Below are 26,458 nucleotides of genomic sequence, written 5' to 3' on the forward strand. Positions count from 1 at the left end.
ATATTAGTATTACTTATTCTTTATTTTAAATTGTACATAACTAAAGTAGTGTCTGTCGCTACTTTCTATTTCTAGTATATTTAAATTTGTTTATTCTTACATATTAAAATATAATAATCTATTAATCTTATAAAAAAATAACAAGTATCACTTTTTAAATTACGTATAAATATTAAATAACAATTATTATGTACATAATACGCATATAACATATGAAATTTTGATACAAGATATTTGCAATATGAAAGTTGATGGATTACTTTGCAAAGATAAAACCTTTGAATGGAACTTTGAATTTTTCTAGTCCCTAGCAGCCCTCCTCAGGATGTGCGATGCACCGCGCTCTCGTCAACGTCCTTACAAGTCTCCTGGGAATCTCCGCCCGATTCCAGTCTGAACGGGATCCTGAAAGGTTACAAGGTCATGTGGGAAAACATGGATACGCTGACGGAGTCTGTCAAACCAGAGATGAAGATCACTACTGCACTAACTGTAGGACTCCATGGCCTGGAAAAGTACACGAATTATTCGATTCAAGTCCTGGCGTATACCAGAACTGGCGATGGCGTCGCCTCGTCACCTCTTTATTGTGTAACCGAAGAGGATCTGCCGCAGGTGCCGGCTGGTGTCAAAGCAGTTGTCAATTCAGCTACGTCCATTATCGTCTCTTGGCAACCACCCCTGAAAAGTAATGGCAACATCACCTCCTACAATGTACATATTCGTGGATTGGGATCGGAGGGTAAGTGGCATAGAAGAGCCCTACCGCCATATCAGACCAGCTATCAGGCCGAGGATTTGCACAAGAGGAGCCAGTACGAATTCACGATCGCGGCGGTCACCTCGGTTGGCGAGGGTCCGCAAACCCCGTCCGTTACGGTCTCTCCTTCCAGTGAAGGTAAAAAGATTATTTTTATTTCAAATTAGTTTCGAGATTACATCGTCTCTTACATGATCTACTTGAGCTTTGCTATGTTTTTAAATTTTTTATAACTAGGATTAAAATTTTTAAGTAGGATTTACATTTTTTGCTATGTATAAAATTGAAAACTTATAGTCAGATTCAAAAGAGGAAACATATATTTCTAAATATTAAAAAATATAGTGTATTAAAACGGAGTCTACATTCTGGATATTTACCTTATTTTATTTATACGAAGATTTATACGTCAATATACATTTCACACTCTATGTACTTTCGATATCCAGAAGATTGTACGAGAACGCGAAAGAGTAATTTATAACATTGGTACATCGAAAATATGCAGCTTTACTGCAGTCGTGAAACTTGGAGCTGCTATTCGGCGCACAAATTGGACTAGTTGCGAAAGTTACGTTTTCAAGCGTCGTTCGGAAACGATTCGCCCATCGTATAAACATCCGTTTTTCGAGCTAAATAAATTGTCTACAGTCAACTGGTAATGACATACCGAGTGCCGTATTTATGTTTGTTAATGAGTCGCGCGCTTTTTATTTTCTTCTCAGCTTCTCAGCAGAAAGTCTTCGCAAACTCTTTATAACAAACTTTAAATCTTTCCCGTCATGAAACACTTTCTGAGTTTGCTTCGCGTGGTAAAAGCTAACTTATCAACAACGACTATTATGCACTCAATAAGGATTCACTCGACTTACTCTATTACAGTACGCGCCGCCATATATTCGTTCGGTACCACGCTTATCGTACCGTGGAAGCAAGATGTAACGCTGCCTTGTCAAAGCGTAGGCAAACCCTCAGTTATTTGGAAGCAATGGGGTCAGATAGTCAAGCCATCCACCAGGGTGTCCCTCCATATCGATGGATCTTTGCAGATCACTGAACTTCATAGAGAGGATAGCGGAAATTACACTTGCTTCGTGGAGAATCGCCATGGCTCCGATCAAATAACTCATCGTTTAACCGTACAAGGTAAACGCAATTTTCATTTTAGTATAATAATCACACATGATTTATTATCAGTAATATACATAATTTAATTTTATTAATTATTGAAAAATTAATTACAAAAAGTTCATTGTGCCACAATTAATTAATGAAATAAAAAATTAAGTGATCTCTATAAAGAACATAATATATATGTACTAATAGTTAATTAAATTTATTAAATTCTAAATAATTTAATTTAAATGTTATGTTTGTTTATTATTACATGTTTTGATTTATGTACTCTATTCTATCATTTTAAATACAAAACTAATACTAATAATTAACATATTAATGTTAATATTTACATTTAATTTTTATTCGACCGTAAATAAATTTTTTTTAAAAGCTTGTAATTTACAGTCAATATTATAGGGAGCGATTTATAAATTCAAAATTTGTCTTTTTCAGTTCCACCTGCGGCGCCATTATTACACGCGACCAGCACCAGCAGCAATTCAATTAATGTACAGTGGAAGAACGGTGACGATGGCGGTTCGCCGATTCGCGGTTACATCTTACATTACAAACGCGAGTCTGGCGAGTGGGAGGAGTTTAAGGTGTCGCACAAAGTGAGCAGCTTCGTCTTGTCACGACTCTGGTGCGGTAACGACTATCAGATGTACCTGACGGCGTATAATCGCATCGGCATGGGCAGACCCAGCGAGATCGTCAAGGCGACTACGAAGGGCTCCAAGCCGGATGACTCGCCTGGAACTGGCGACAAGTTTGTTACGGTTAATGTTTCATGGATCACCCTGCATCTCAGCACGTGGAACGACGGAGGGTGTCCCATAACTTTCTTTGAACTGGAGTACAGGAAAAGCGGCGAGGGTATCTGGACGCTGGTCTCGAATAATATAGAGGTATTCGAATGTGAAGAGATTTTATTTTGCTAGATATATATGTATACACAATAAAAAAGTTACTTATCTTTCCCTAAAAGCGTTATAGAAATTATAAAAATAAAAATTTTCCAAATCAATTTATCACCAATTTCAGTTCAGTCAATTTTTTCTTTGCAAAAAGAATCAAGAGATGTCAATAAATGTCGCTTCCAATCTTTATATAACATTGTATTTTTTTATAATATATTACACTTTAAATCTTTTTCTAGAAAGGATTCTAGTAACAAAATTTTACCTAAAATTAACTAAATTAGGAAATATAATGTATTATATCATTGTTTAATTTCAATTATTTCGAACTTAAAAATTATCAATGATTTGATGTTCTTACTATGGAAAAACGGTTTTTAAGAAATTTAATTAAAAATAAATAGCACAAAATATAGGATATGTATAAATATTTTATTGTGAAACATTTTAGTCACATAAATTCTTTCACAATGCAGACATTTCGATATTGTCCTTACAAACATAATATTATCATTAATTGCTACCAATTATATTGATACCAATTTATCTTAAAGACAATTTAATATTTCATGTATGGAATTATGATGACCTATATGCAACTTATATATTGTGCAGGTGCAAAAGACGTATACTCTGAGCGAATTGCAGCCGGGGACCACTTATGACATCCGCATAAGAGCCCACAACAATGCCGGCTCGTCGGTGGCTGAGTACAAGATAACGACGTTGCAGCCGCACATTAGCACGACCATGTCCGCCATCGAGATCGATCATTATATTCCCCAACACACCTCCGTATATTCGGATCTAAAGCTCATCGTACCTTTGGTGTTAAGTTCGTTCGCAGTCATTGCTGCAGCCGGTGCCGTCTTCTATTGCTTTCGCAAACGTTAGTCTGTCACATGCGCATATAATTTTCTAAATTGTAGCTAAAGAATTTGTATAATAAGTATAATAAGTAAAACACACAAGAAGAAATATAGAAAATAAAAGTCATTAAAATACGTTAATAGAATCGACAAATGATGAAGTTTTTGTAAAAAAAATTGTCAATTTTGAAAAGAATTAATCTCGCTTATTTAATTTTGAAAGCGTGGTCATTGTATCTTAAGATGTTAATTACAGGTCCGTTTATGGGCGACATCGGGAGTCTGCATGACGCGCAAACTGCGGCCGCCCTAGACAATAAGCAGAATATGGAACAGCGTGAACAGTATTACGCCACCGTGCGTAAGCCGCTACGCTCGCCGATTCACGAGATGGCCACGCTCGAGAAAATACCAGGTGAGATAAGCAGACCAACTTGCATCAATGAAATCAAACTCGTTCTTTCTGTAAAAAATCGATAATAATATAAAACAAATGCGGGGATAGAGCTCTTTTTCTTTCTTTCTCTCTCCCTTTCTTCCTTTCCCTCTATCTCTCTGAGAAATTGAGATTGTGCAAGGGGCAAACGATTGCAGTCTGGATGTCACTATTAACAGAACGACATTAAACATGCTTGTAGAATATTCGGAAGATATCTACCCATACGCCACGTTCCAGCTGGAGGAAAGTGTTCCTGCAGGAGGCGACAGTCGCTGCAATTCTGCTGCGCCTCTTCAGACTTTTGTCTATCACGACCCTCGTCTCTCCACTGCCGATACCCTTCAGTTACGAGAGGTATCGTCTACCAATTTATGTTATTAGAAGTGCCGTTTTCTCGCTGCACGTTTCTATCCCGTATAATTTCCGACCGTGTAATATTTTTATTTTTTATCTCTAATTCTCTAGTTTCATCATTCGTTTTCTTGATTTCTTTTTTGAGATTGAAACAAATTCATTTCATGCAATTTTGGCCAAAATAGCAATCCACATCTAATATCTTTTTTTCTAATTTAAATCCAATAAATTGGATTTAAAGAAATTTTAGTTAAATTTTTTAATTCTTTAGCGTCTAAATTTTTTGCAATTTAAAGTATTCTCGACATAAAATATAAAATTGTAAATTGACGTAAAATATAAATTACAAAAAGTCACAATTCTATATAATTAAAATCGTGATTTTGGATTCTATAAAAACTATGCATTTATATTCAAGCAAACATTGGTGTAAAACGTGCGGGAAGAAACGCGTGAGCATGACAACCTGTCACCGCTTTTATCATTCACTTTCATACATTCCCAGCTTCGTTACATCTTCGACACCTGCGACAACTGCATGCGTACCCCGATCAATGCACCGAGAATATCTCTTATCCTTGCGACATAAATCGGAATACTTAGCGATCTTCTATGCGAATACTTATAAGTCACTCGCATGCTCAAGATGAGTTTTCCAAGTTTCTTGTTTCGCGCGCGATTAATACATGTGATATTACGAATTTTAATTTGCGCGCGAACTTTCTTAATTCTTTTCCAATTCGGAAACGTGAACTTCTCTGTTCCTTTTTTTTTCGACTACGAGCTCGTGACATCGATTAAGTGAGTATCATTGCAAGTTACATTGTTGCGACTGCTGGTCCCATCGTTTCACTTCGTTTCGCAATTGTCCTGAGACTCGTGAATCAAAATATTGATTACAACAAACTAGACTTATCGAACATCGTTCGTCATTTACACATATGCATCTGTTGCCGAATCTCGTCATAGCTTTACTAGCTGTAGCATAAAAAAAGACTCTCTCATGATTCATCGCTTCCGTGATTCCTAGTTCGATGAAGTAGAATAGCGTTTCTGTAGAGAAGGTGAAAGTTCATTACTCTTTCCCTTCACAACTAAGTAGAGAATAACACGAAATGTACATTTCTCAACTATTACTTCGAAATTCATAATAAAAAAGCAAATAGCTTTATCTATTTTTTTTACTATTAATAGTAAATTAATCTGTCTTTAATTAATTTCAATTTAATAATGAATAACATCTTAGTAAAAATGAATAATGCCTATAAAAAATTGATTATAATAAAAATTAGAACATGTATAGTCTAAAATAAAATTTTTATTGATTATAATAAATTATAAGAGAAATTTACTTTCATAAAATACGTATAAATGATAGATTTAAATATATGGTAATTTATATTTTTGCAAGAAAACATTTTTTTTTAATTCACAACTGCCTAAAGATTGTTCGCTTGACTCATGATCAGCAAATCGTATACGAACATTTTCCATTCTTGGGATTCCCGCGATACATCGACTCGCTTGAATACATGTAGCAATCTCGACAAGATAAATTATTAATCTAGTTAATCTATTATTAATCTAATCAGGCGGAAATGTACTTACGATCATCGATTTTGCTCTAATCTTCGAATGAGATCGTTTCTCATGCGATCCGGTAGACACAGATCCACTGACGTGATCGGAGATCGCGGTGGATGCGCGACACGCGGTGTACCATCTCATAGAAATCAATTCCGTCTGATTGCAGTCGGATTGCAACCGGTACACTAAGGTGCGCGGAGGCCGTTCGTCCTCTGCGCCGTTGCACAAAGCGCACAAGGTCAGTCAGGGCAAGTCCGAGTCGGAGGAGTACGACACCCTGGGCTCGGACAGCGACACGGAAGTCGGGACCAGCAGCCGAACCGAGTCTTCCAATCACCTCGTCGATTCGCACCACTCGGCATCTGCGGCCGACTCGCGTGTCCACAGTATGCAATATTTTCACCTCTTTCTGTTTCTCTTTCTATCTTTCTTTCTCTTTCTCTGTGTTTCTGTCTCTCTTATTCTCAGGAGTGTAGCAGTAGGATAGAAGGCAACTTCTCGGATTAGAAGACTTTAGTTTTTAATTCCTTTTTAAAATTTTTATCAGTGCGTTCTCGTTGGAGACTCAGTCCTACGATATAATTTTTGCTTTCGAAAAATCCTATATTGTAAATATCTATATATAAGCACTATATTCCGATTTCCATTTTCGCGTGGCTCGCGCCTTCCGCTGCTTCTAGTTGCAAGCACTTTCGTACTGTTGATATTGTAAACATAAAAGTTCGACGATCACGGTAACGCGTGCACGTTTGTTTTCCCGACCTAATTTTGTCTGATGCACGTATGTGTATACGTATGCGATATACGCTTCCTTGGTTGCAGTCTTGTCGCACGAACCGATTGTTATTGCATCGAACAACGTAGATCCACGATGAAGTTCCCACCGTGAGATCGCGAAAGTACTTGTGATTAATTATTTATTTTCGGCGAATTAGATATAAAAGACAAAGGGAAAACGTGTTTGCTTACAGACTTCCTGTACCATGGACCAGAATCTAGCACGTCTACAGAACCCTCACCGATTTTTGAGAGAAAATCGTTTCCTGGAAGGGGAAGACCCAAGTAAGCCTCATTAATCGATTATTAATCTTTTTAATCTTTTCCACGATGCTCTTGAATTTCTGATTGTTTACTCAGATATCAAAGTTTATAGTTAAATAAAGATTTACATTTAAATATGTCGTCAAATTCGGTATTACATTTAAGTTTAAGATACACAATCTAAATTGATCATTGAAGTTATTTATAAACCGATAGTAAATATATTATGTAACCTGAAAGCATTTTTGGCTGACTATTTTGTCAATCGAAGGTTAGCAAAAACTGAGGAAGATGTGTATCATCGATGCAAATTAATTGATGAAGATTTCCTGTCGGACAAACTTTTATGAAAACCTAGATTGAAAACATAGATTGAAATAAGATCTTAAAAATTATTATTTTTTCATATATATTCGTAGTGGGACGTAGAGCGTCGTTATTTCTTTGAAAAACTTAAAAATTCTTCGCCCTCAAACAACATCATTCTACGTCCCATATCTGAAAAATTAAGAATTTCTAAGATCTTGTCTCAATCTATATAGTTTTTCTGTACTTTTTCATAAAAATTTTTTTTCTGTCAGGAAACTATAATATATATTCTTATCAACTTTTAGTTATAGACTTCTTATTGACCAAGTTTGGGTTTTAAGACCATATCGTTAACTTTAATTGTTAATAAATTCTAAATGAAACATGTCCCACTATTTGCAAGATAAAAGAAAATCCGTTTGCATTCAGGATGTTACAGCTGGCGCGTCATACCAGCGAGGAGGCCCGTGCCAACTTCGGGCCAATCTCCGGGCTTGGCCATCCCAAGCACCAGTCGGGCAATCCCTGTGCCAATCGGGACCAGGAGCGTGACGGATCAGGAAACCTGTTCGTCCCCAAGCTGGACCCACCCTCGGGCTTCTCCGACGCGTTTGAGCTAAGCGAGGCCGAGTGCGACTTCGATCGCGGTCATAACAGCCAACGAAACGTCCGTGACTTCGTAATCGCGGTGTAAATACATGTAAAAGCCTCCGATGCGTACGCGGAAATCCCGTCGTAAGATAAAAGAGAAGAGGAGACATTAAAAGTAAATAGAAGAGAAAAGAAGAAAAATATAAAGGAAATATCACGCGAGATTTATGCAAACCGCGGTCCGTCGTTTCGTTAATGCAAATTGGCGTCTCGTATCCGATCGCCAGTTATTCAAGTGATAATTCCACGTGCTCCTTCGTCCTGCTCCCGGCCTACGTCGACGAGAACGCGTCCGTCAACTCGACGATCACATGCTCCGTAAACTGCCACCGGCGTTTCCGGCAAGATCGATCCGACGTCAAGATTATTTCTCGGCTTAAGTATTTTAGGGCTACGATTAGGCGAACGATCGCGAACGAACGCGCTGCGATCATAACAAAGTTAAGTTTAACAGAGAGACAGAGAATCTATAAGCTGCCGTTTATTGGTTCCGCTTGGTGGAACCACAAAGTTTTATGTATCGTGTCGTTCAGGTACTTGACAGAAGTACTTGAGCGGACCAGGTCGAGTTCTACATTGTTGTCTGTTCTATATCGTGGCGAAAGAAGAAACGAACGAAGTCCCCGTGAGTCCGCGGAGCGTCGACGATGACGATCCGTATTAACTGCCACGTTTTATTCCGTATTCCGTATAATAATCCTATAGTTAGTTAAAAATGGCGGCGTTATACGCGCGATCCATATCCACCTCGGATTTTTTCCCTCCACGCGACAATCTTTATATTCGAATATCTGCCTCCGATTTGCCGAAGCACACAAATACGTACACATTCCCCATACAATCTTCTAATTATTATAATAGCGAAAATACGACGCGAACGCGCGACGACTGTAATTAAATTGTAAAAGTCTAACGGTAACTGCCATCTTACTCTATTACGAAGCGATCAACGACTGCGAAGAGATCTATAATCGGCCGAGATACCCCGAATCGTTTTCTGACAATTGTACGTATCTCTGGCGCGAGACACTTGTACATGCATATCGAAGCGAGCAATACGCGACTTCCAAAAACATTTTTCCTTGTCTTCCAATCATTCTCGTCGATTCGATCAAACATCCATTCATCACACCATTTTCCGCTTCTCCGCGAAGAGTGTTACCGTATATGTCTATGTAAAGAGAAAGTAACGCAATCATTCGTCGTTGTCGTCAGTGTCGTTTTAACTTATCCGTGAGAGACTGAAAAAAGCATTGTAGTTTAGATTTACACTTGACATCTGTCATAAGAGTGATCACAGGTCTCTGTAGTTTGTGCGAAAGCTGAGCAAGTTTACAACGTCAATGAAAGGAGACGAATGTTGAGCGTAAATCTAGTCTTAGTAGACGAGTTACTAAGTAGCGTAAACGTAACGACCGAACATAATGTCTGTAAGTCTATTACTACTATACCCATACATTGTACACTTCGCTCACGAATTGCCGCGTACGTCACACTCCATCCGAGACCCAGCCCCTCTCCCGACAGATAAAAGAAGAAATGAAAAGGAAGAAAACGCAAATGCGATGCCAGTCTGCGTCGATTAACGATCGACGGACCTTAAAGATGATGATGATGATGATGATGATGATGATGATAATGATAATGATGAATCTAAGAAATTATTGAGGTATACACGAGAAGAGTACTATTTCGCGAGTGTTATCGTAATCTTCGCGATACTACGTGTTGCCATCGAATCATTTTCGCCAACATGTCACCCGTTGGCTTGTTGGGTTACCGTTCATACTCGGGTGACGATTTTTCGGCCAGCCGGTTTAAGTGCCCCCATGCCTTTCCCTGTTATTTCGGCCCTCAAGTCATTCGCGCGAGGTGGAGGAAAGCGAAAGGAGTCGCCCTGTTGATGATATATCGTCTATCTTTACGACACACGAAATGATTTACCACGAAATTCGTACTATTGTGTTTTAGACGACTTTAGATTGTTTATATTCTATTTACTTTGTAAAATATACAACACTAATTCCATATTGGAAATGTGCTCGTCTCGTGCCTGTGTGTTTCTTTACCTGTCCATCTGTTTCATTACGTTCATTCAAGTCTAATCGCAAATTTATTTTGAAAATATCAAGTTAATTTAAAAGGGTATAAAGAGTATAAAACAGCTTTTATAAGATATAATTAAAAGGACTTCTTTTTTTAATTTTACAATTTTATTAATTTTATCATCATTCTTTCTCTATGATGTTAATTGATACTTTTTGTTTATTTTATACATTTTTATGAAGATCAGATATTTTAACAACTTGCAAAATAGAATTAATTTTATTTATTAAAAAACATTTGATATCAATTTAGTTTTTTTAAAGATAATGAGTATTTAATTGATATGCTCGTCCCAAATCTGCGTGCCGATGCGTATATAAACAAGAACGAACAATTAATTCTATAAGCGACATGTTAAGTCGGATCTATATTAAAGCATCTACAAACGTGGATAAAAAAAATTATTTAACATAAATTTGTAACTATTTAGCATCCTTTGATAGTCGATTTTTATTTGGTGAATGACCTGATTCATAGTGTAAACATTAAAAATGTTTACAGCAGTTATTTTCATAATTTTTTCTTTTATATTAAGAGATTTGGCGATTTAATTTTAAATGAATCTATCAATTATTCTTGAGAAGATTAAATTAAATATTATAATATATTCTAACTAAAACAGTCTTATGTTCATCGCTGTAACCAACGATTGATTAGTCTTGAGAGGATATATGCAGCAATCCTCTCAAGTCGGCAGTGTGCGTGCGCGCGCGCGCGTGTGTGTGTGTGTGTGTTTGCGCGCGCGCGCGCGTATGCACGTCTACATGTGTGGGCGTATACATATTAAAGATACATACTGCAAGGGTGAAACAGTCTACTCGGGCATGCGCCAAGTTTCCTCTCCCTTCAGATACTATGAGCGGTGGTGTCTACGGCGGTGGTAAGTACGTGCTCTGCGCTCCATAATTATTCTAACTAGAAAAAGTATATATTTATACACTACATTAATTCCACGTGGTTGTCCGCGATTATTACACCAGACGAGGTAGGTGCTATCATCTTCGACGTCGGACACCAGAACCTCCGCGTGGGATATGGCGGCGAGGATACGCCGAAGGCCGAAATCCCGACGACCCTCGGGGTGTGGGAGGAACCCGCCGACTCCAGCGGGATTGATTGCAACAATGTCACCAAGAAGCATTACAACGTCGACGTCACGGCTATCCAAGTGCGAAAAAAGGGTATGCTATCAAGTTTTAGTTTTTCAGACTTGCAAAAATCAAGATTAAATATAAAAATACAAAATATTAAATTAATTAAATATAATAGACATGACACTTTAAAAGCGAGAATGTTTTAGATTATCAATTTTATATTTCATATAAGGATAGTCTACGCATATAATAATACTCTTCTGCCATGACTATAATATAATTAAAGAAACCGATATTTCAATCGTTAACATTTCGGTAAATGTTACTTAAATAAAAAAGAATAAATAAAATAAATAAAATAGCGTAATAAATTATTATTACGCCTACATTATCATTATTAATAAGCCTACAAATCTTCTTTTCATTATTAATAACTTTAATTGAATGTAGAAAACGGAATTCATTCTTTCTACGATAAAAATCTTATAAATAAATAAATATTTTTTTCCGTGATTAGTGAAAACATAATAATAATCAACTGTAGAAATTCTCGGATTCTCTTATTTCAACAAAACTTCATATAAAATAATTTTATTTATGTGATACTTTTTTACGTAGAATTACCTTTTGATTGCACTAAAAAAATGATTTGTGATAAAATATTTTTACCTAAAATTTTAATATATATTATACAATTATTATATGATTACTATAAATATTTAATATTAAAGTAAATAATAATTCATTTATAATTAATCCCGTTTACAAAATTAATCAATGTAAGTACATTATTAATAAGTATTTATATTTTACTCACTTTGTTAGAACTTTCGTAATACTGAAAAGTCCAATTTTGATTTAGATATGGAGATAGTGAGCCTGATGAAGGACGGTATGATCGACGATTGGGACATGTTTGAACGACTGACTGAGTATACATACAAGCAACGACTGCATGCCTTATCCGAGCATCATCCGATCCTAATGACCGAGTGTCCGTGGAACACCAGACTGAAACGCGAGAAGTTATTAGAACTCATGTTCGAGAAGTTCAACGTGCCGGCTATGTATATCTGCAAGAATGCCGTTTTGGCTGCTTATGCAAACGGTAGATCTACGGCGATGGTCGTGGACAGCGGTGCCACACACACTAGCGCAGTGCCAGTTCACGATGGTTACGTTATCACTCAAGGAATTGTCAAGAGCCCTTTGGGTGGCGATTTCATCACTATGCAATGTAGACAGTTCTTCGAGGAGAAAGACATTGAACTGGTACCAGCTTGTCTTGTCGCCAGCAAAGGTAAATAACGTTTAAAAATGCTAAATATATATGTGGAAGAAATTTATATATTATACAATGACATATAACTACAGATTATTATAACTATTTCTTACAGGATAAAATATTGGCAGATTTTTAATCAAAGTTAAAAGATATAATTTATTTCAATATTTCAACTATTATATAAAGAATTCTAGTATAATTTCGAAGATTTCTGCTTACTAATTCATGTTTTTTTTTAGATGTAGTACGAGAGAGAGATCCTCCTCGCTGGACGAAACGACCTGGACCGCAACCATCATCGTCTTGGCTGAGTTACATGGTGCGAGAATTGCTACAGGATTTTCAGATGAACTGTTTACAAGTATCGGATAGTCCCTATGACGAAGATATGGCAAATACTCTACCCATGAAGCATTATGAATTTCCGACTGGTTACAACGATGATTTCGGATCTATAAGGCTCATGATACCCGAAGCTCTCTTCGATCCTAGTAATGTTAAGGGTGTAGGCGCGAGTATTTTAGGAGTTGGCCCTCTGGTCACCACAAGTGTCGGAATGTGCGATATGGATATCAGACCAGTATGTATCCTCACAATCAAATTTGTATTATGTATAAAAAATTTATTTTGATTAGATTGAATTAGAGTGACAATCTTCTTAAGACATTTTAAATCAATTTTGTTCACGAAAAATAACTTTGTTAGACTATCAAAATAATTACATAGAGATCTCAAACATGATGAGCAATGTTGCAAAAATTAACATTCTAGCAACAAGTTTGAGTATCTTATACAAAATTATTTTGATTCAAACAAAAAACTATTTTCAAATCTGTATTTAACTAAATTTTTAGATACTTCAGCAAAATCGTTATTTCTAAGTATGTGCATTATTATTTGTAAAATAATAAGACACTAATGTTGCAGAGTCTGTATGGCAGCGTAGTGGTGACCGGCGGCAATTCTTGTCTTCAGGGCTTCAGTGAGAGACTGAATCGGGACCTGGCCAGTAAAACCCCACCGGTAACTCGTTTTATAATTGATATTAAGTACTTATTACGAAATTTCAAATTTCTCGATTTATAATAATTTAATTTTCACAGAGTATGAGACTGAAAATAATCAGCGCAAATAGCTCAAGCGAGCGACGTTATGGTGCTTGGATTGGTGGCTCGATCCTCAGTTCTTTGGGCTCATTCCAGCAAATGTGGCTGTCGCGTCAAGAATATGAGGAATCCGGCAAACTCATTTTAGAAAGATGCGCGTAATTAAGTGATGGAGAAATTTGAAAAACGGTTTTCAGTAAATTAATTTTTAATCCTCTTATTTTCGATTTTAAATTAATAATCGCTTCTCAAGTAACGCAAAAAACCTTTGAAAAATGTAAATGAAAATTTTAAGAGAAAATTATCCACACAATTAGGATATTTTTGTGATATTTTTCATTCTTTTGTATTACTTGGGTAATTTATATTGATATTGTATAATGGAAAAAGAGGGACTCATTAATTTTTTCTATCACAGATACTAATCAAATGTTTTACGCAAACATTAGAAGCAATTACGTAACAATTCACATGGAGACGGTGTAACATAAACCGCCCTCGTGAGCAACAACCATCAAACTCATTTCTGAAGCGCCTAAAGTATTATTAATAAAAACATAGAATGTGCTAAGGTTTTTCGCGATTTGTGAGAGATAATTTTTTATAGGAAAGACGTTTTTATGCAGGATGTTTCCTCGTAATCTTGCACTATAATTAGTAGAAAGTGCGATTAATCAGAAACATTTGTATAACGCATAAATTGCGGATAAGCAATGTTTAATCTACAACTCGCTTAAACGCCAGTGTTAGATAAACACGTAACACACGGCTTATAAGAATACAGTTCCTAATTGCTCCGTGCTAATCTTCCATATATCGTATCTTTGAAGAAAAGAATCTTCCTGTTAAAGCCATTCCAACAAACGTAAATGGATACAATATATAATAGATTTATCGCGCAATAGATTTTTATTATTTTATTAGCTCTCTTTATTAGATATTTATTTGCTAAAAACATAAAATACTCGTTTTATATGTTGAGATAATAGAGACATATCCATTATCGCAATTGTCTTTGTTTTAAGTATTTTCAAGAAAAGTAACATTATCATTATATTAAAGTAAAATAAAAATAGTAATAACATCGTACATTCATTATTTACGTACTATTGATATAAAAATATCACACAAAAGTCACGCATTATTAATCTTAGAACTGCATACACATTTTTTGTTGCACACGTAAACTATATGCTGAGTCTCTCAAACACAGTTGAATATTTTTATATATATAGATACCTAATTCTGGGAAAGCGTATATTTTTTGACAAATCTTTTTCCAGACGATCAAAGTTCTAATCAACTTGCTAAATTAAAAAATAAATATTTAAACAAAAAGAAATTCTCAAAAATGTTAATGACGAAATCTTGTTGGATCTCGCAGATATATGTGTGTAGTTCTGGGTTTAAGAAGCTGGCGCAGATATTTTCATAAAGAAGAAATATTGCTTGAATTAAAAATCGATGGATTATTAAGTGTGACAGATAGCACAATTTAAAAGAGCAGCAACTTAAAATTCTGGTAAATTAATTCTTATTTCTCAAATCGCTCAGAATATTTTAATTACTACTTTTATATATTTTATTTACAACATAATTTATTCTATTTTTAATTTTGCAATTTGAAACTTATAAACAAAAAAATTTATATTTGTCGCTATTATAAATATTATATGAAGACTCTTATAATATGTTATATATCTCTTATATTAGACTCTTATAATATGTTAAGTTTGCTGCTTTCTTAAATTGTATTGTTGAAACAATCATATATAGGCAAAAATAGAAAAATATTGATTATCCTGACAACTCTAAGTCACTTTATTAAAATCGATGTATATATCTATAATACTTAGAATCACATCTTTTAATCAAAAAATGTAAGAATAATCTTAATAATAGATATATCAATATATCAAAGTAGAAATGTGGTAGTTCGAACCTAGTAATTTTTATATCTAATCACAGGAGTGAGTAAGAAGATGGTGTAATCCAAGTGCGTTATTATTTCTAATTAATCGATGAGGTCAATTCGTTACAGTAGTTATTAATACTGAGATATCCTCAAATCAACGAGCGATTCTCGACAGTGCGGAATCTTGAGGACGCACGAAAATACTTGCGTATTTTCATCGCAACAAAATCAGAAATATTATGGTAACGATATAAAGATCAACAACTAATAGTAATCTCAGAATATATCTCTATAATATCAGCACTAAACAAGACTACAGTACAAGTCAAAATTTAGATATTATTATAGAAGAAATATAGATTTACAGTACAATTTTCAAAATTTATACGCATATCGTGAAATAAATAGATCTATAGTACAGCAGAATCTAGGTACAGTTATTCCGAAAGAGAGAAAGAAATTCTTTCGTTCCGCAGCGAAAACACAGATGGTATTCGTGTATTATATGTTACGACGCCTATATATATTATATATATATTTAATATGCGACACACAATGTACTGCTCTGTTCCTAATCTTTTAAACATTTGTACCGAATAAAGCTCGGATATTTGTAATTGTAATACATTGTAATCCAAACTGCTTAGAAAGCGCTTATAATGAATCTACAATATTTCTACGAATGACGGTCATGACTTTAAAAATATTATTTAGAAAAATCTAATAATAAATATCAATATTTATAAAATATATTAAAAATGGTAAACTATATAAAAATTTATCACCGTGCCGCCTTCTGAACGTTTGCTTTATTAATATTTCCTCAAAATTTCATAGATTCGAATACTCCCACAAAGTTAAAAGTTTAACCGAACTGGAACGTTAATAATTTTATGATCTGCGAACGCGCGATTAAACAATTACATACATTTGACCTACATACAATCGTTAAATTAATAAAAGAAATGCCTCATATTCGCCGCTAATTACCGGCATGTTATATTGAGAAACTTTTAAAAGTAAGTTTCTACGGAAACTTTGTTATCACTCAGTAGCAGACGAACACTACGATATTTTTAACTACCTAATCGCGTCGGTTGCGGTAATTTACAAATGGCATTGTGAACAGGCATGGACAGCCAACCGGCCAACGCAATCCCGATAGAATCTGCCATCGTCGCAATTCCCAAAGAAGCTTCACGATCCACCTTCGGAATCTATAAGAGATTTCATGCCAAATTAATTTTAAGTCGTAGAAAATATTATTAGATAACATTTTTTATAAAATTGTAGAGGACGCATTATTTTTTCGCAGAATATAAATTAATGGTAATATTACATCAATTCTAATTTCACTCAACGATATAAATGTAATACAACACATGTTGTTTGTAACAGTTACATTGCTGAAATTGTAACATTGGAAACTGTAACATTAATATAAGTTATTGTTAATTTGTATTCTGCAGGATTTGTTTGATTTGATAGTTTTTAATTTTAACTTATTTCTTAAATAAAGATGTAGCATCATTACCTCGGTCGACATTCGATAGAATGTGTTCACATACGCTCCACCGCCAAGCAGACCTTCCCACAATACAAGAGCAAAAACGATCCATATATTTGGTATGTAATAATAGAGAGTCTCGAAGAAAAAGAGAATAACGTTAAAGAACTAAAAGAAATATAATGAGTTTTAGATTGCATAATCTGTATTTTTTGTTCGACTTCCTGATTCCAGAAATTTTATTACCTGCAATACGGACATAATCCAAATTTTATTAATGGTGACCAGGTTCACCGACGACCTCGAGATAAATACACCAATTTGGTAATCCACTTGAAGCCATCTGTATTGTTCGGAGTGTGTCAACCAAATATCTTTGAATTCGACAAGCTCGTACTATAAACAATGTTTCGCTTATTTAATTATGACTTCTGAAATTAAGCTAATATGAGCTAAATAATACATTCGCAATGATGAAGCTGATAAGTCATAAACAATGCCTGACGATATTCCTATATTTTCCTCTTAAAAATGAAAATGGAAATTGAGTTGATTTAACAAGAGCATAAATAAACGTGGCAAAATTATATAATGTAACAGAAAGAAAAGATTGTAGGTATATAATTAATAGATAAGCAGAGTAAAGATATGTACATATATATATATATATATATATATATATATATATATATAGTGAAAAAATATGAAGATTGTAGCGGATTATCATTACCAAGCCTTGATTAATGAAGTATTCAAATAGGTAAACGAGCCCAAGTGGTATCATGTACTTCAGTAAGCCAGGCACTAAATTAATCTTATCCCTGAAACTCTTTTCAGGGATCTTGATGATTTGTTCTTGACTATCAATGCCGTTCTTAGTGATTGGTATTCTGATGTGCATCGGGTGTTTGAGGATAACCCAGAACGTGACCGCTTGCAAAAATGGCACGACCAACATGATTAGCAATGTATTCTCGATAGATAGTACTAAGGTGAGCCCAGCGTAAGATATAGCGCCGATTACCCCGGCGCCACCCGTGCCCGATGACCATGTCGAGATCACTTGCCTGCGAGAAAATTAATAGTAATTAATGATAAGAAAATTCCAAACATCTGAGAAATTGATAAAATAAAGGCTAAGAGATAGAAGTTAAAATTAATATAAGCTTATCTTACAATTTTCACATTTCAAATCATCTGACGTTAGAGCTTAATAAATAGGTTGTTCGTTATCTAATGAGTGTTTGTATTACGCGACTCTTCCGCTTTTGCATTTGTCTAAAATGACAATACATTTTGAACGACAGACAGATAATTTCTAGAAGATAATTCCTAGTGTAGGTTTTCTTACGTTTTACAAGAGAGTGATCAGTGATTAGATTATGATTAGCCGTCGTAATTGCTACTCTGTAGTTATCCACATGATTATAAACGTGATTACAAACCTATATACTACAAGCTAATAATCTTTACGCGTACAATCTTTTATCTTATTTTTCTTGATATGAATCGTGCGCGATTATATTTCGTTTTCATATGCATACTTTTAGATCTGAACTCGCTGGCGTTGCATTATATATCACTATTTCTCTGATACTGTTTCAATATTTATACTACAATTCTGGAAATATATCCGCCGTCGTGGAAACAGATGACATTCTGACTCTTAAATATGCTGCCTCGTAAATTTGAGCCGAAAACTTTATGCCCTTCAATATTCTACCTTATCTATTTTAATATACGTTCAAAGTAAATTCTACACTTTTTACGTCTTTTTTTATTCTTTCTACTGTTCCCAAAGAATTACTTTCTAAAACATAGAAAATTATATCTCAAAAAGGAAATTGTCTACTTTCATTTTATACACGCATCTGTTTTAAATATAAATTACATTTATTATAATAAAATTAATATAAAAATTCTATGCAACAAGAAGCTGTTAAATCGATGATCTATATGTTTCTGCCGAGAGCTATAAGAGATTTCAGTTTCCGGTGTAAATGCAAACAAGCGAAAATGAATATAACGCATCTGTAATATGATAGTAACAAACAGACAGTAACAAATGAAATGTACACACTTACTTGGAGAACTGATTACTGTAACTGAGAAGAGTAACTTCACCTAAGCCGGAGGAAAGTGATGTTATAACGACGCCCATAATGGCGATCCATTCAGTAGTACTCAACGACACCATGAGGAATCCTGCAGCGGAAAATAACACACAGGTAGCCAGTCGAGCACTGTAATTAATGAGTCGATTGATCGATTAGCGATTGACGGTTGGGGCCGGTTGCTTGTACAACCGCGAAAAGAACTTACGCGATATCCGAGGCTCCGTTATGCGCCGGATGAGCGAGATTTTTAAAAGAGGAAAGGAAATATATCGAGAGAAAAAAGACAGAATAAAAACACTCGGATTGCACGCTCGATTTTATATTCGATTAATTTTCCATGCAATTTGTACACTTTGGACAAATCTTGAATTTTTTCTAAAAAAGTGTATATGTCTTATAAAAAAAATTTATTAGTTAGATAATATTTCAAAAAATTATTTTATATAAAAATTTAGATGTACTGATAATTTTTTTACATTATATGTAAAAAAATGTACGAAAAAAATGAAGGTATTTAGAAATTAAACTACTGCTAGTTAAGTTAAATCCAGTGGGTTACGGTTTTTTTATCACTTTTGGTAATTGCGTTTTATCTTAAACTATACTAACATAACTAAGAGTGCACATGTCATTATCAAGAACATCCAGTCGTCGCGAAGTAAATTAATCTTGGCACTTTACTTTTATTGCAGTCATCTTGAGCTATAATATTATATGAAACATTCGAGTGTGGAATCTCTGCAGATGTCAAGATAAGACATTTTAATCTTACGGAAAAGTGTTCGAATAAAATAAATTAAATTAATACAATAAATTTCACAACGTGAGGAAAATTGCGTAGAATCTGGAAGACAATAAAATATTTTGTGAAAAAAATGAGTCACACGTTACATTCAGTTCTGTTATCACTTCAATTATTTCATAAAATTATGCATTTTATAAGAGATAATTTGTTTTGGAGTGTTTACTGGCTTCATTCTGATAAGTAATCTCTGAATAACGCTAAGATGCACAAGAGTGCACTTCGTAATATTAAACGCAGTTAAAAGAAAAAGAAGAAGAAAGATACTCACTGTACTAGAAATGGTAGAAATGGCGCCGTGATCTTGATTGCTAATGCTGGCAGAATGTCTGCCAAAAGTATGGCACCGGTTGAAACCGTGTTGCATGTACGAGTCATATTCGTCGATGTTTCGTCATTCATGTCGTTTGTACTTGATGTGTCATTCTAGAAAAAGAATATTTACCATAAGAATATTTACAATTACAGTATATATTTAAAATAAAAATTAAAAAGGAAATATTTAAAACAATTAAAAAATTTTAAAAAGTATTTGAAAAAGGAGAGATTTTTCCGAAGAATTCAATTTGAATACTATCTTTACACAAATTTTTGGATTTTGGACAAATATTAAATATCTCATCTTTCAATTTTTATTCTTACAATAAGTTCGCTTCAAAAGTAAATTTTGTTTTATGCAGTAAACAAAACGTCAAAAGTAATAATGTTAATATTTTACGAGTATAATATTTTACACGTGACGAATTAATTCTTGTTACACCTGTCTGGTTTACATAACATGTCGACTATAAATACGACGCAAAAAATACTGATTGCACAACGTAATCATGCTGCTTTATCGATGATACGTTTTTTTCACTCGGAAATCCGGCCGGATGACATAAATTATTGAAATACGACGATTTTTCTCGTTTAAGAGGAAGTTGATTATTACACTATTAAACGGATCATTATAATGCGAATTTATCAATTTATATTGTTAAACTGCGTAAAACCGAATGATTAAATCAATTGGAATGCGCAATTTGCTAATTATAATATTGATTTACAAATCGTTAGAAAATTTTCCATAGAACTTGCACTATTTAATTTTATTTACATATCAGATTAGTATCATATATCGGCACGAATTTAATCGATAAGTTGTTAAAATCATATCATTGACTACACAAAGCATATTACTAATTGACATTTATGTTATTTGATATTTACAAAAGATTGACTTAAGAAGAAAGATGATATCTATTATTAATATTTAATTATTAATTGTGCCAATTCAGTTGCGGTTATTTTGGCAAATGTTCGAGATTACTTTTTATATTAAAAATAACGAATGTGCAAACTAATATAACTTTTAATATTAAATTTTTAATGTTAAATTTTTAATAAAATTTTTAAACTTTTAATGTTAAATTAATTGTAAATTATTAATCATCTGAAATATGAATTGTTACAATTAATTAACAAATAGATTTACTGTGTTTTACCAAATAAGTAAATCGAGTAGCTTCTTAATAATAATAACTTTATATGTTCTTTGTTTGCAATATTGCACTTTCAAATCTAGATTGATAAGTGGATTTATAAATAAGATATCTTAGCGAGCTCCACTAAGATATGTATTATCGGATATCGTTTCTCATATTGTTCAACTAATTTCTAAAATGATGGATAAAAGATAATTTTCAAGAAAATATGGAGAAATAACTTTACATCCGATAAAAAATTATTAATTAGGTAAAAATTAATTTCACACATCTAATAAATTATCTAATAAATTATCTAATAGCTATTCATCTTTTTTTAGAATTTTTCAAGAAAAAATGATATGTAAGAATATTTCCAAAATTTAGAAAGAAAAAATACGCAAAATTAAATAAATAAAAGATCTCTGAGAATTAAAATTACAAATCATCGTTATGTTAATCTTTTGTAAATAAAGCAAAACAGGTCACACTATCTCATACCGAGATGAACTTGATTCTTATTGTCAATCTATTGTTATTATAACTATTGTTATCTGGAACAGACAACAATATGAGATCATCCATAAAATAATAGGTCTGTTTTTTATCAAAGAATTCTTTGAATTGTTACACATGATGAATAAGAATGAAGTGAAAGGAACTATATCTGTTTCACTTATTGTATTGTGTACACCAATTCAGAGAGTTTTTCCATCAAGAATAAGCTTAATATCATCTTTATCTGAATTTCAAAGATTAATCTCAAATATTCCATTAATTCTTAAAAATTTATTAGAGAATAAATGTTCCGAATATATAACTTTATGATAACTTAATCTTATCTAATTATATTTATTTTGGAACACTTTCATATGTAATTTTCTTAAATAATGTTAGAATTTTAATCCAAAAAATAATTATAATTCTAAATTAAAATAATTATTTCTTTTTATAAACAAGAAAAAAGAGAAAATCATGAAAAGGTATTCAATTTGTATTTTAATATTAAAAGTATTATAAATAATTTGTTAAGTTATTGATTCTAATTTAAGAATATAATTTTATGTGATATAATTTTTAAATTTATTTTCTCCAAAAATTCTGTCAGATTTAAAGAGAAGCTTCCAACTTTTTTCACGCGATAAATAATCAAGAATCATATGACTACTCACTTGCTCACCGAATTTGCTCTGTAAAATGTCGTGAGCCGCGCTGAGCATCACGACATAGCCGTAATTGTTGCATAAACCTAGGATCCAGAATGCTATGAGATTGCGCCATCGTACCTTCTTCAAGATAGCTTCCTCATCAAAAAAATTCTTAGTCTGCGAAATTGTCAGAATATTTTTATTCATTTTGAAATTTCGAGAAGGATACTTTTTTGCTTCTATCGATCTGATCTTACTCCGTTTTCTTTCTTGTTTTTTTAAATTTTATCAATCGTCGTTTTTCTTCTTTATTTATTTCGTTCGGTCTTCTTTTCCGTGTCGTCTTTCTTTTTTCCTTGTTTCTTTAAAGTAATCGTCCCTGTTCTTTTCTTTATCTTTTTCTTGGAATATGTGCACACCTGCTAAATCGGTTTGCTACTTGTAGTGTCGTTTTCCTTTTTCTTTTTTGCTCTATCGGTCTATCTCTTTCTTACTTTCCCTTTTTCACTCTCCGTTGCTTCGCTTATTCTATCGTTATCACCGTCTCTTCCCTTGATCGAGCAATTGACTTAGCAGCTGCTTCTCTTTTAGACTAAATTTAGCGTTCAGACTTAAAAGAACTTTTTGTTGATAATCGCAGAATATAACATGAGAATAATTTATATGTTCAACATAAACGTTGTTTGGCTCATGTGTAGTCAGTTAGTAATTAATATCGATTCGTTGCTTTATTACAGTGAATTATTCGCATAAAACAGAGCGTTAAGTGCAATGTAGTTCGTTTTTCGCAAAGAAAAAGAGATTATTTCGCTCTAATTAAAAATACGGTGACTATATATTGTTTCTATCAATTCTGTAAATCCTGTATTGATCTGCCTTTTACAATAATCGATTTAAATCACAGTAATTTAGGAAGTTGCTGATAAAAAAATCACATGAAATGGAACACAGTCCCTTTTTCTTCGTAATTGAGAGAATCTTCTTGCAATGAAGAAAAATACATATTATCTCGGTTGATTCTGCAACGAGTTCTCCAATGGCTTCTGTATGTTGATGAATATGAAAATACCTCAGTTACTAATGAATCATTCACAGAACGCGTGATAACAATAAGTTCAATGTCTTCCTTCATAAACAGAGAAAATATTCTATTCGAAAATAAATATTAGATTAATACCACAAATACTTCAATTTCGTCAATATTTATCAGATATTCTCTTGATATTTAATCGAGAACGTAACAAAATATAATTTTCTTACAAGTTGCGTTTTCCTTTGAGACTTTATTATATAAATCCATGACCTATGATGCGCTGGATACACTTTGCTCGAGAATAACGCCAGTCTGCAATTTCTATCTTCAGTTCCCTTCTCCCTCTACAGTACATGCACTCAGGTTTTGAGAAACTTCTTCAATCTTCCTTCTCCAACTTTTCCTTTTATCGCTCGCGCGTTTAAATTCTGTCACAAATGCGCTTCTTTTAGAATACTAGGATAGTAGATTGTTGACACCGAATTTAAAATTGTGCTCCTCGCAGTTTTCTCGATAGATAAATGGCGCTTATTTCTATTTTGGAATTGTGTAATCAGGTTAAAAAAACTTGAGGAACAAACAATGATTGAAGATCACCTTACCGCTTAATTTGAATATCTCTAATGAGTGAATTTTCCTCTCAAATGCAGGTTTTGCGTAGAGCAAATCCTTCGAAATTCAGCGACTGTTAATGAAAAAAGTAGAATAAGATAATTATGCTGATTAGACAATAGTAAGTAATTGCTGATGAATTAAAAAATAATAATATATGCATGCTCAAGATAGAAATAGTGCATTAACATTTATGGCTATTTTAAAGATAACAAATATTTTACATGTGCATTATGTTGTATAAAATATGTATAAATATATCATTTTAATACTTTATAATATATCATTTTAATACTTTATATTATTTTTAATCATATATATTTATATCTCTTACTCAGATTCTTGCATAAATTTGCATATTCAACGATCACCTCTATGTCTAATACTTTCAAGTGCCTCCATTTAAATTACACTAAACTGCATTTTCTACGCTATTATTCAAGGATAAAATTATCGCGCATTTTCGCACAGACAGACATGAGGAAACACAAGATTATCTTATTATTCGTGGAATTCGCGCTATTTAAGTTCCGTAACATTTGAATAAGCATGAATAATTTAATCTGGAAATTCACATGCATTTTATGAAAATGAATCTCGAAGAATTTCAAATTGTTTTATACAATTTTTTACAAGATGATATTTACAAAAACTGTATTTTTTGCGAAACGATGCTTTCGTCATTTAAAATGACACGTACAAAATCATAAATTGAAGATACAGGCACGCATATTATAATAAAAATACGCATGTAATATAACTTATAAGACACTGATGTAAGACATTATAGGATATAAGATAACATTTTGAATATAGGAACACTCCAAAACTTTCCAATACTCACTTTTTTAAAAATATTTCTGCAATAATTTTATCATTATTTTATAAATATATGATTGTATGATATATAAGCAAACATACTTTTCTAATAAAATGCAAATTTAAACTTTAAACTAGAAAAAATATATCGTCTATCTATTCTTTCTTTTTTTTTTATTTGTCAATACTTCTGCGTAAACTTTTCCACTATCTTCCATATTTATTATACACGCAATTGTGTCGTAACAAACAGCACAGATTGCAAAACATGTTATCTAAGAAAAGAAATAACACAAAAATGAGCAAAATAGACATTCCTGAAATGATTTTTGTTTGTAACAAAGCACTTATTATGGTTGTTGAAAACGGAATGAGAGATAATAAAACAACAAATGCATTTTGGCATAATTTTTTTTTTGCTTTAAACACGTCGATGATTTAAATCTCTAATTTTTAAATCTTTTCTTAGCACGGAATAAAAATAAAGTAAGTCATATGTTCATTTTGTTATCTCATATTTCTCAAGAGGTTATTGTATTCATTTTTTTATTTGTCAGTCATATTTTTATGCCGTTAATTTTTTTTTTTAAGTAATCTATTTCCGAATGACTTCCCACATTTCCGATGTCAATCCACGCGCTTTATCACGACTCACATCCGCTACGGATAACGATTCGCTGCACAGTTTACATGCAATGACTTTTTGACACACGACTGACGTATATTTCGTACGCGATTACAACTGATCCATCTTCAACAATATTCACCCGATTGTGCAATATAATCGCGACATTATTATTATATTGAGAAAGGAAGCCTACTAAAGCGAAACTCAATCAAATGAAATCCTCAAGCCCGAACAAATCGGTTAAATAAATAAATAAATAAATTTAGTCTTAGTACTAACACTTTGGACTGGATTCCATATGATTGTTGAAATGCAATTCACTTTCCTATTGTACTGCAATTTGTTCAAGGGCCATGACTATTATTTAAACGATTTTATTTACGTACGAAGTTCTTTCTCGGTGCATATTGACTTCCACTTCAATTATTTAAAAACATCGCTTACGATAAGACAAGCTATGTAATTTTATTTCTTCTAATGAAAAGATACTATTGATGTCAACAAAATCGAATAAAATATAATCTATATAATATTACTAATAACAAAATGTATATAAAATTAATAATATAATAATTTTCCTTTATCACCAAAGTGTTAAATCAAATTACAACTGAAAAGACTTAAAGCGTTTTACTAATGAAATTGATCCTAAATGGTTTTACTTTATAATAACTAGCATTTAGTATTACAAGCTTTGTATAGCATTACAAATCTAGTATTACTATGTATATAGTCTTTGTAAAACAGAGATTTATTATTAGTCGACAAGGT

The 26,458-nt window shown here is 33.1% G+C and overlaps 3 protein-coding genes across 3 annotated transcripts in view; 2 read left to right on the top strand and 1 right to left on the bottom strand.

The window, feature by feature from the left end:
• LOC105626328 (Down syndrome cell adhesion molecule-like protein Dscam2) overlaps positions 1–8,092 on the top strand; it is an 89,440-nt gene extending 81,348 nt beyond the window's left edge. The window contains exons 17-25 of the mRNA XM_012207630.1: positions 305–898; positions 1,643–1,906; positions 2,333–2,787; positions 3,415–3,688; positions 3,925–4,083; positions 4,307–4,461; positions 6,215–6,434; positions 7,020–7,110; positions 7,828–8,092. Coding sequence (XP_012063020.1) covers positions 305–898; positions 1,643–1,906; positions 2,333–2,787; positions 3,415–3,688; positions 3,925–4,083; positions 4,307–4,461; positions 6,215–6,434; positions 7,020–7,110; positions 7,828–8,092 — 2,477 coding nt within the window. The remainder of the gene's footprint in view (positions 1–304; positions 899–1,642; positions 1,907–2,332; positions 2,788–3,414; positions 3,689–3,924; positions 4,084–4,306; positions 4,462–6,214; positions 6,435–7,019; positions 7,111–7,827) is intronic.
• Positions 8,093–11,010: 2,918 nt separating this feature from the next.
• LOC105626329 (actin-like protein 6B) lies at positions 11,011–13,802 on the top strand. The gene is made up of 6 exons (XM_012207631.1): positions 11,011–11,035; positions 11,136–11,336; positions 12,112–12,549; positions 12,774–13,114; positions 13,462–13,557; positions 13,638–13,802. The coding sequence occupies exons 1-6, from the start codon at positions 11,011–11,013 to the stop codon at positions 13,800–13,802; spliced, it is 1,266 nt and encodes a 421-aa protein (XP_012063021.1).
• A 1,635-nt stretch (positions 13,803–15,437) lies between these two features.
• On the bottom strand, positions 15,438–22,802 carry LOC105626330 (battenin). Its single transcript, XM_012207632.1, has 7 exons — positions 22,620–22,802; positions 20,253–20,407; positions 19,147–19,305; positions 17,793–18,129; positions 17,309–17,458; positions 17,090–17,230; positions 15,438–16,772 (listed from the first exon to the last, which is right to left on the bottom strand). Exons 1-7 carry the CDS (start codon positions 22,800–22,802, stop codon positions 16,632–16,634), a joined length of 1,266 nt encoding a protein of 421 aa, XP_012063022.1. The 3' UTR covers positions 15,438–16,631.
• Positions 22,803–26,458: the final 3,656 nt, after the last annotated feature.

This window comes from Atta cephalotes (genome assembly GCF_000143395.1).
Source record: "Atta cephalotes unplaced genomic scaffold scaffold00005, whole genome shotgun sequence".
Classification (NCBI taxonomy): Eukaryota; Metazoa; Arthropoda; class Insecta; order Hymenoptera; family Formicidae; genus Atta; species Atta cephalotes.